The sequence below is a fragment of the Ammodytes marinus genome (genome assembly GCF_949987685.1).
Source record: "Ammodytes marinus genome assembly, chromosome: 7".
NCBI lineage: Eukaryota > Metazoa > Chordata > Actinopteri > Uranoscopiformes > Ammodytidae > Ammodytes > Ammodytes marinus.
Window position 1 is genome coordinate 18,146,240 of NC_137211.1, and position 11,473 is coordinate 18,157,712.

Here is an 11,473-nt window from a genome sequence, read left to right on the forward strand (position 1 = left end):
TATCCATTAACATTATAAAGTAAGAACTACATAGTGGACATATACTGTAAAATACATAAGTGATTGTGGGAAGACACTGGCAGCTTGTGTGGGCATTCTGTATTTCTTGTCTGAATAAAGCCACTTAAAGCCAGGATATTATTTTTGCCACTGCCATGAGAAAATGTATTTACATTTTTTTTTTCAAAAACACTTTTTCAATGACTCAGTACATTAAAGTCCAGTAGGCTACTTAGTTGCACCTCTACGATTGCGCTAAAAATAAGAAGTTTAGTATTTATCTAAATGTATCGTACTAGATTTGAGTATAGTTGTACAAACAAGTACAGTAAGGGGACAGGCTTTTTGCATACTGTTTTCCAGTATTTTCTTGTTTTCTTACTTTTAATGTCTCCAGTGAGCTGCAGTTGCCTGTTTGATTCAACAACAAATGGGCAGTAGGCTAGTTTAACACAGATTTGCACTGCCCTCTGCTGGGGAAAATTACAGTGTACATTGTGTTTGTCTGCACTTAGTTATATCATACTTGTTTATGGCCATACATCTCTGTTACCGATTTGGACTTTGCTTGTTTTTTAAATTGTTTTATCATCATTAACTGACCTGTAGAAACGAACTTCTTCATTCAACATTAAGCCTGCAAGGTGGAGAGAGAGAGAGAGAGAGAGAGAGAGAGAGAGAGAGAGAGAGAGAGAGAGAGAGAGAGAGAGAGAGAGAGAGAGAAACTTACACCCACATACTTTCATTTTCACATCAACGTTTCGTTATGATTCGACTATAGATATGTGTGTGGGCGGGTATAGCCTATGTTTGTGTGAAAGCGCTCGCGCCTTTCCTGCCGTTCCTCAGTTCAGTAGCCTATGGTGCTGTCCTGCTGCCCACATGAACCCATTTCCTAATTAGGTAAACATAACTTACATTTATTAAGCAGTATTGAGGATTGTAGCCTACAAGTCTTTGCCTAATAAAGGGTGAAGGTATCCTTTATTCAAATGTTTGTATGTATGTACATGTTACTCCATGTAGGCTATATATTCCTTAACTGATTTGTAATCAGTGACATTTTCATTTGTCACCCTCCCTCGTGCTGCACCTTACTTGGAAATGATTAAACTTTCGTAACAGCAGAGCAGGCAGAGGAAACCGAAAGTATCAAATGTGCTTAAGCTTTCGCTTTCGCTCTTCATGAGCGCACTAGATTTTAGAGTGGATTTATGCATGTAAGTTTGTGGCGAGTTTGTTTGTCTATGACTTTTTTCCCCCAACTTAATTTAAATTAATAGGCTGCATACATTGCGATTCAAATTATTTTAAGGATTGATAATCATCAGAATAAAATAGTTGTATTTGGGGGACGAGATAGATAGCCTACTGCTCGAGACGCTTTGCACATGTTTAATACCTTGACATTTGAAAGTGAAGTTTTGATCCATTAAGACACCTGCCGTGTTGAAGATGGACACAGGAGTTAAGATGCACATGAAAGAGTGGCTGATAGCTCAAATAGAGAGCGGAACGTATGAAGGTCTGTGCTGGGAAGATGACAACAAATCTATGTTCAGGATCCCGTGGAAGCACGCAGCCAAGAAGGACTACAAGCAGACGGAAGATGCAGCTCTCTTTAAGGTCAATACTTAAGTCTGTTTCATTATCTAAAACATTTAACGTGGAAACGTTTTTAATCCATAACTTGTGGTTACATTTATTCTGTATTTACCATGTTATCTCTGATCTTATTTTATATTCACTGTTTCTGTGCTTTTATTTGTTCATTTGTCATACCTATTTTATGTCTGTTCTTTCTTATAAAACCAATAGGCCTATGTCCCGTTGTGTTAAATATATGTTTAGATGGGCTATTATATATATATTTCACAATTGCCCTATATACTGTATGCTGAGGGGATATTTATAAGACCCATAATACATTGGTAACAGAGACTGCTACACCAAGACTATAGATTTTAGATAATTCATCAAATAAAAGATTTGTCTCCATTCACCAGAGTGGCATAAAGGGAGTTTCAATATAAGGCTTACAGGGAGAAAGGAGGTTTGGAGTGAATGTTACAGTGAATACACAGATCAAATGATTAATCTAACAAGCTAATAAAAATAAACAATGTGGGGCTAGACTGTATAGACTGCATATAAGGCAGGTTCGCGTAGAGTTATGTGTAAAAAGAGGACATTTTCTCAAATTATAGGCTAGGCAAATGTAAATAAATAAAAATTACTGAAAAACGTACTCCTCTTTGACACAGCAGAAAGCCCCACCAGAAAACTATGGAGCAAATGGCCCATTCAACGGAGTAGTTAAAGGCTCACTGTTTAATTGGTCTGAGGAAAACTGTGGTTGGCTCCTTAAATAGTGTCTTTGTTTAAAATAAAAAAACGCAATAAAATACAGAAAGAGAACTTCAAAATAAAAATATTACACACCATGCAATGTATGTTGCTTCCCTCTGGCTGCAGATACACTACAGATATAGGTTATATGCTAAAATGCAGAACTAATAGACTTAGGCCCTGTTCTCACGGCAACACGAAACGGTGCAAACGCGGAAAAAATGAACTATCCCTTTAACCATTATTACAGTACATGTAACCTGTCCTTTCCCTTACCTTGGAGCAAGCCGTGCAGCTCAGGGGAAAGAGAGTCAGGAGTGTCAACAGAAGGGAGAACTCCTACAATGTCCCATTAATCTTTTTCTCTGACCCAGCTCTGTTCCTTGGTCAGATTTTGTCAGCCCTTCCATTGTCATCCAATCAGTGCACACTCTCAAACATAAACTGTATGGTCCCGGACATCCTGCTTTTGATTGCTTCCAAATGGATGGTTCCTTCAGAAAACGTAGCGGTCTGGTGCCAGTATGCCATGTCGGTTATATCAGAATTAGAAATACTTTATTGATCCCCGAGGGGGAAATTGGTTATTTGGGATGAGTTTTCCATTCCTACGTTAAGCAGATCCTAAGTATGTTCATATTCGGTCTTCAGCCTTATCTAATACTACCCAAACTTGAGCCGGATCCTTGGGCCGCCAAGTTGTTCTCTATGGCGTTAGCATTACATTGCCAGGCCCGTATATTAAATCATATAGAGAATAGCTGGTGAAAGCATTTTCTGTAGTGCGCAAAGAGGATCTGAGGTTGTTACTGTGGCCATTTCCTTTTCCTATCAGGTGGGATGCTATAAAGAATAAGCCTACAAGGTGTGTTGGAATGTCTCACACATGGTCTCACACTGCCTGGTACCTCAAGGGTGGTACGGCAAGGTGAAGCTCCATATACTTTGCACACAACTCTTTATGCAGCTCTCCTTCATAATTCCTGCCTTGGTCACTATGGATACATGTTTTTGGACTTCATACATGTAAAACTATGTTCTGTTATAATCCCAGGCCGCTGTTATGCTAGTTTAGCTTTCTGGTCCGATTGGATACACTAGGTCAATTTGAAGGAAAACATCCGTGATGACAAGGATAGTTACATATTAGGTTTGTAAATTCAACATGAAACTTTGATGAAAATAAGTATCCAATTCAACCCCCATGGTTTTTATGTGTAAGGCATCATGGCCACAGATGACAGAACTATGACTCACTATAGTACTGATATGAACGTGACTATAAATGTAACACTAAAAGCTGTAGTGCGTGTTATGCATTTGGAACTAAACCTGACACTCCTTTCCTATTGATAGAATAAACTCACTGAACTTGATTTATTGACACTTCTGTGAGGGCATGTTATGAACAATCTGAAAACGTAATTCAGTAATAATTCAATCAGACTAGCAATTCTAATGCAGACTGGTGACAATTTTTCTTAATGATTAGCTATTATGAGCAATTATTGTATTATTTATACCTGTAGATGTTGGAAATAAAGCATTCATTCATTAATAATAATATGACAAATTATTAGTATAGTGCACATTCACTTTGCTGCTTTCACAATGCTCCAGATATATTTTGTTAAACATAATCAATAACAGAGTAATATTTATTTGAGGGATACATTCAATGACACTGCGAATCAATCAATCACAACAGAATAGGGAGGGATTTGTTGAAATGTATATATTTAACGAGTAGTTCATTACTTCCATTAAATCATGTTTATTCTTCCAGTTCTTTTGTTTATGCATAAGTGTCTTATATTTCACTCTTCACACCCAGGCCTGGGCTGTGTACAAGGGCAAGTACAGGGAGGGAAGGGATAAAGCTGACCCCACCATGTGGAAGACCCGTCTCCGCTGTGCACTCAACAAGAGCACAGACTTCCAGGAGGTCCCTGAACGCAACCAACTAGACATCACAGAACCATATAAAGTCTACCTTATCCATCACGATAATGGGTCAGCCAGGCTAGCAGGTGAAAAAAATTAGTAAATCTTCTTTTCCTTTCATATTGTTTTATACATTGTATAGATTGTTTTGAGTTGTGGTATCCACTTATACTATTCAGAAAATTGCACAACAATAAGGAAGAACAAATGTCATTTTAATCAAACAAACCTAGGAATGAAATTCTGTATTTACTTAATGAGAACATGTTTTGAGGAGCTTTTCACCAATATACAAGTCTTTTGTACATTACTAACTGGCCTTTTTTGAGCTTATTTCTAAGTTGGTAGTATTTAGGTCTTTTATTTGCTCTCATATTGTTACCCACTTGTTCTCCTCAGAGTCTCCCAGAACAAATGATCAAGTGATCATACAGGCTAAGAGGTCTCCAAGGAACCCCGGTTTTCTGGACAAACAGGTAAGCTAAAAACATAAAGCCAATAACATATAATTTGACAAGATGTAACTCTGAAAGTGCTGAATGCTTGAAAGTTGATTATACAGTAGACACAATTGTCTTACAGTGGGCACTACAGTAAAAAGAACACTGCAAATTCATTCAGTGTCTTATCAATTGGATTAAAAATAGAATTTTAGAAATAGGTAATGTTACTAGAATTATTTCATCAAACTACCCAAGTGTTTGAATAATTGAAACTGAGTCAGGCCTTCTTGGAAGCAGGTGAATTTACTTGCAAACAGCATGCAAGGGTCAGACAACATGTATCACAAATGGGCTTACATGATTGAATACATCGAATGAACAGTGTACAGAGATTATATGTAGTGAAATGTGTAGGCGTATACACTCGGTTTGTGTGTCCAGCCCGTTTTGCTGGCGAAAGCAGAAATGTTTTTAATTAGGTAGATATTCCCAGAAATTCATCTCAGCTGGTGTTATCCTTCATACAATGTCTGATAACAGAATATGGGGAGTGAAACTACTGTGCACATGAATGCGTCATACCTCTGTATGTGCCAAAATCTTATTAGGCTTCTTCAAGGCTAAACAACAAACTTGTAGCAAAACACTTTGGAGTTCTTTAAGTTTGGGGACAAAGTTCAACAGCCAGAAAGCATGTATTGTGCATTAAAATATTATACAATAAAGCAAATTAAATTCTGTTAACATTCCACCCTTTTTATAATATTTAATGCAACTTTTTGCAACACTTCAAAGCAAAAGGGCAAAGCATATGAGTAAATATATTTCAGTCAAGCAGAATAATATCAAGTACATCAACATCACAGTTGTGAAAATGCAAGTGTGTGTACTGGTGCAACAGTCTATGTACAGTTTCAGAGGACAGTCTTTTGCAGAAGCCAGGGAACAGGAACCTAGGTCGTCTTGATGGTCTACAAGTCCCTTTGTGGCATTTTGACGCAAAGTGTCCTTGATATCACAGTCACTGGGGGAATGGTTATGTAGGATATTACCATAACCGATTCAGATTGTTCCTCAGTGTCCAATTGTCCTTATTGAAGCATGGTCAGCTTCGTCTTCTCCTTGCATCTGAAACAGAATGAATTTGAGCAGTAACATGTTCTCAAAAGAAATGCTCATCATTCTGCCAGGGTTGTTTCTAAAATATCATCCTATCCATTTTGCTTGCTTTAGATGTCACAATTAACGCACAACAACATTTTAGGATAGGTTTGATTTCATTCTTCCACATGGTTGTCTGTGTTTGGGCAGCATTCAAGCACACACAGGCAGTCAGTGAGACAGGCCCTCCCTTTTCTGCATGGGACTGAATCACACACACACCACATTCCTGAGAAGCTCTCTACTTCTCCAAATCTGACATGGTGTTATAGTTTGTTCTTCAAATAACAAAAGTTAACATGTAGGTTAAGTATAGGTGTCTTTACAGTTAACCAGTTTTTGAATCAATTTATATCAACAATACACATTATGATCATATTTTCAGCATAAAAATCCCCTTTAACTTGTAATTCAAATCAAAAGCATTGAACAAGTCTTTTCAGTGAACATTTTCATAAAAAGAACACAAAAGAACGCTTTTTTGTAAGTTTATGCTGGAACTTCAAATGATTGACTGCACCTTTAATCTTTAAGGTTCACTATGGGTCTTGGATTGGCAAGATATTTAGTTCTAAACTTTAAAGCGTTTAGCAATTTAGTCAGAACTCTGGTCATCTTTAGGAGACAAGCATTTTATAACCCATCATAACAGCATAACAATTGTATGCACACTTACTAAACCTTCTATCTCCCTTCCCCTACATACTTTTTCTTTCTTTATAACATCCATAAACAATCAGTTCCAAACAATCTTTTTCCTCTTACACTTTCAACAACATTCTCTTATCATCTCTTTGGCCACCACCTTTCTCTTTACTGTTCTTTATCTGATTCTCTGGACCTGCCAGCAGAAGAGCAGCTGAGGAGCCGGGGTTTTGGGTCTCAATGGAAAGAGACACAGGAAGGGGTAGAGGAGACTTTTCTTCACCAGTCTCCTTTTTTTTTTCCCTAATGTCTATCTTATCATTATCCATATTATGTAATTAAATTTTTTAAAATGTAAAATCTAATATCAAATTACCCAGTAATCTATTTAAACAGGGTGAACACCCCTATTCCCTCCAATTGATTAACAAAATTCACCAATTTAAAACTAGAACACCCTATGTGATGTATTCTAAACAAAACTAATAAGTCTACTCTGCAGTTGTAGACTATTGACAAACATAACAAAACAAAACAAATAAACAACCTGTCATAGACTAACTCCCTGGAGCAGTACTATATCCCCAGGCTAAGTAACAACAAGCAGCCAGATATCAATTTGTTTCCATAAAACCTTCCCGAATTACAAAGAACTCTCAGTTTAATGGAACAAACTACATCTGTCAGAATAAAGGGACCACCCTCGACCCCACACTAATGATCATCTAATTACGTACGTGAGACTTTTGTTTTTGACAGTGTAAATTCTCAAACACCAAAGGCTGAGATAGGTTTGTCTCTAGTGCATCTCCCCAAACACTACAGGTTGAGATAGGTTTGTCTCTAGTGCATCTCCCCAAACACTACAGGTTGAAATATTTTTCTCTTTAGTGCATTTTCCCAAACACTACGATCAGTTATTCTCCCTTACGGTAAAACCATGAGAAATACTGCTTCATAAACTAGTTTATCTACCTAATACATAAAACAAAGGAACTACCATAATTCCTGGACAAAACAAAATCAGCTGTTTATATTCACCTGATTTCAAGAAAGCCTCGACTCGCTCAGTTTTGGCTCTGGATTCCGTCACCCCTCCTCCGTCCAAGTAGAGTCTGCAGACAGCCTCTTTTGTAGCTCTGTTTACTGGAGGTCTTTTGTCGAGAGATCTTGGACTCCCCCGTCTTCACGGTGCAGGCTCTTCTTGTCCAGAGAAGAAGATGTTGGATCCGGCTACTCGAAGGACCATTTGTTACTAGAATTATTTCATCAAACTACCCAAGTGTTTGAATAATTGAAACTGAGTCAGGCCTTCTTGGAAGCAGGTGAATTTACTTGCAAACAGCATGCAAGGGTCAGACAACATGTATCACAAATGGGCTTACATGATTGAATACATCGAATGAACAGTGTACAGAGATTATATGTAGTGAAATGTGTAGGCGTATACACTCGGTTTGTGTGTCCAGCCCGTTTTGCTGGCGAAAGCAGAAATGTTTTTAATTAGGTAGATATTCCCAGAAATTCATCTCAGCTGGTGTTATCCTTCATACAATGTCTGATAACAGAATATGGGGAGTGAAACTACTGTGCACATGAATGCGTCATACCTCTGTATGTGCCAAAATCTTATTAGGCTTCTTCAAGGCTAAACAACAAACTTGTAGCAAAACACTTTGGAGTTCTTTAAGTTTGGGGACAAAGTTCAACAGCCAGAAAGCATGTATTGTGCATTAAAATATTATACAATAAAGCAAATTAAATTCTGTTAACAGGTAAAATATCAGGGAAGGAAAACATATTCAAACCGTATTAATTCTGTTTATATAACGTGTTAAAATCCCAGTAAAAAGCTTTCCAAATCAAAATGGATTGTCTTTTTTTTTATATAGATACAATCCATAGTCAATGAAGTCAGACATTTTAAAATGCTACACATAGTGGTCTAAACCATGTATTGGTCATTTAATTGCGCTGAGGGACTGGCGAGGAATTTCCACTGTGAAAAGTGTTGAAAAAGTTAAATGAAATTAAGTACGATGGTCTGGTAGCACCAGGCTACAGCTTTTGCAGTGTGGGGAAAAATCTGTGTACACTGATGTGATCTTATCTTATTGTCTGCTGATCCTTCAACAGCTATAAACCTAAGCGCTAATGTTCTCCTCGTTTTGGTTTCTGTTTGTGTAGCTTCATTATCAAAAGGAATCGTTTCAAGCAAGTAAAGAAGAAGGGAAACCATTGACAGGTAAAGGTTATGCACACAAACTGATACTGTTTTATAGGTTCCATGGTTATGGAGGGCACATGCCCCCAGGAAGAGATCCTGCCATATGCTGTATATTTTCCATACAATTAGTTTACAAACTCTATTGTATTGGCCTTTCATTTGGATCCCATTTCAGCTATCCAAACAGCCTGAAAGCATTTGTCCATTAACATCGTTTTGGTTTAGTTGTTCTCTATGGCTGCTAAGACGGCTAAGGCCTGATACAAGCAAGTAACCCACACTGGGCCAACACATGCAAAGTACATGTTGGGATGAATTATTCTTATTATAAAAAAATAAATAAAAAAAATCTACCCTATGGTACTGATTGAATAATGTCTCCGTATCTGTTTTAGATTTCCTGATGAGAGAGCACATGTATTGTGAGCTCACAGGACAAACAACCCAAAATCAGGGCTCTGCTAATGTAAACTTCATCAGCCCCGCTCTGACTATATCAGGTAAGAATATTCATGGGATTATTTGCAACAACAAGAAAAACCAACTGAACACGTCACTGGTTCTTTGCACTGTATGACCCCGGAGCACATGTTGAATTTTGGTGTAGATTTTCGCCTGCAGGTGACGTTGTTGTACCACGGCCAGAGGGTGATGACAGTAAACACCAGTAGCCCAGATGGCTGCTTCATCCTACAGGGCTCGGTCCCTTTGGGGAATGAACGCATCTACGGCACCTGCACGGCACAGAGGCTCTCTTTCCCTTCCCCGGGCTCCGTGTCCCTGCCGTCATGCATGGATGAAGCGATGAACCGCCTACTCTGTCATCTGGAAAGGGGTGTGCTAATATGGTTGGCCCCAGATGGGCTGTTCATCAAGCGCTTCTGCCAGGGCAGGGTTTACTGGAACGGTCCCATGGCACAACACACTGACCGACCGAACAAACTAGAGCGAGAGAAAACCTTCAAACTGCTTGATATACCCACATTTCTCAATGGTAAGGCAGGTGTATGCATACTTCAAGCATACAAATGCAATAAAAGCTACTGAAAGTCTGAATTCATTAGCTACCTAGGTCATACAAATCTAGCTGATATTATTGTTGTTCGGAATACTTGGGAGAAAAAAGATTGAACGTCACGTTATTGCTGTACCCAAAGAGGCCTTCTGAATTTTCCCATTTAAAATGTGTGTGTGCAGAGCTCCGGAGCTGCTTACAGGGGAAGGGACCTACACCTTCTTACGAGATCGAGCTCTGTTTCGGAGAGGAGTATCCAGACCCCAACATTCCTAAAACCAGGAAACTGATAATGGCACAGGTGGGTGAGAATGGATCCAGATTGCATATTTGTAGATCTGGGTTGTAGATGAGGTGTCATATTAAAATGTTTGAGTGTATATTTGCCCTGTAAAACTATCTAGTTTCTATCTAGTCACTGGAGGAATCTAAACAGAGTGTTAATGTGGTTTGCTGTCAAAGGTTTGATCCTCCATGTATATTTCTTAAATGCTATCGACGTGGACATACAAGTTCTTTGTGATTTATATGACATGTTGTAAATGCACTATATCAATTGTTTGATGTTCATTTACCGCAGCAGAGACCTCATTCATTCCTATGTGAATACTTCGCCGTCGGTCAGAGTGTAATATTTTGAAACACCAGCAGAGGTCCTCATAAGCAAACTGACTGTGTACTATGTCCTTCTGGCCAGGTGGTGCCCCTGTTTGCAGTGGATCTGCTGCAGACGTTCAACTTGGGTGAGATTGAGGAGAAGCGGACGAGCCTCACCTCCAACACAGAGGGAGAGAAGATGTAGGAAGAACAGGAAAGCTACACTACACAATTATACAAGTGGGTTCACTTAAGATTTGTTGCTTCCCTGTTATCATGATGATATACATCCCAAGAGCAGAGCAAACAATACAGAGCATCATCAGTGGAGATGTATGTAGTTGTATATACTGAGAAAACAATGAAGGTGCTGCATTTTTGACAAATTTTGCAATACATAAAGCAAGAGTAATTTATTTTACTTTTACATTGCATGGATTTTGTTTTACCCCTGTCCACCATGCAGCTAGACTGGCAAACATTTTGTTTACCCAAACTTAACATGCTAAAAACATATCATTAGTGTAAAATATGTCCCTGCATTTGAATTACCTCATATTCATCAAGTGCATTAAATGATAGATGACGTATAAACTATGGCATACTGTACAAAACATGCAGAGAATAAATGTACACCTGTAATTAAATCTATAAAGCTTTTTCTTCCTTTATTTCTAGCGAACATCATAGAACAGATTCACAATTTTTTAAAAATATACATTTTTGTAGCTATAACATTTAAAAAGAAAAGTCAACAGGTAAGGTTCTCTTTTTGAAAATAAAATTTAAAAAAACACAAACAACTAAAGTGAGAGAGTGTGCTGAATCAGAGGAGATACCCGTATCTGAGTTTAAAATACTTTCATCATTTTCCCTGCCTTCAAACAAATACAGTACGTAAAAAAAATTAGATGGGAACAGAAGCGTACATATACAGAACACAGGGGTCAAGAGTTTTCACAAAGCATCATGTTCCAACGTGTTATTAGCACCATTTCCCTTCCGCCGTACTGCACTTTTTACTCTTTTCATCATTCAGTTTATAATGGAAAAACACCATAAATGTCAAGGCGATGTGGCACAGACCTGTCT

The 11,473-nt window shown here is 38.2% G+C and overlaps 1 protein-coding gene across 1 annotated transcript; it reads left to right on the plus strand.

Moving 5' to 3' along the window:
• The first annotated feature begins 1,226 nt into the window (after window positions 1-1,226).
• irf10 (interferon regulatory factor 10) lies at window positions 1,227-11,006 on the plus strand. The gene is made up of 8 exons (XM_080030312.1): window positions 1,227-1,626; window positions 4,184-4,379; window positions 4,693-4,769; window positions 8,730-8,787; window positions 9,165-9,269; window positions 9,377-9,763; window positions 9,967-10,085; window positions 10,482-11,006. Exons 1-8 carry the CDS (start codon window positions 1,456-1,458, stop codon window positions 10,584-10,586), a joined length of 1,218 nt encoding a protein of 405 aa, XP_079886438.1. The 5' UTR covers window positions 1,227-1,455; the 3' UTR covers window positions 10,587-11,006.
• Window positions 11,007-11,473: the final 467 nt, after the last annotated feature.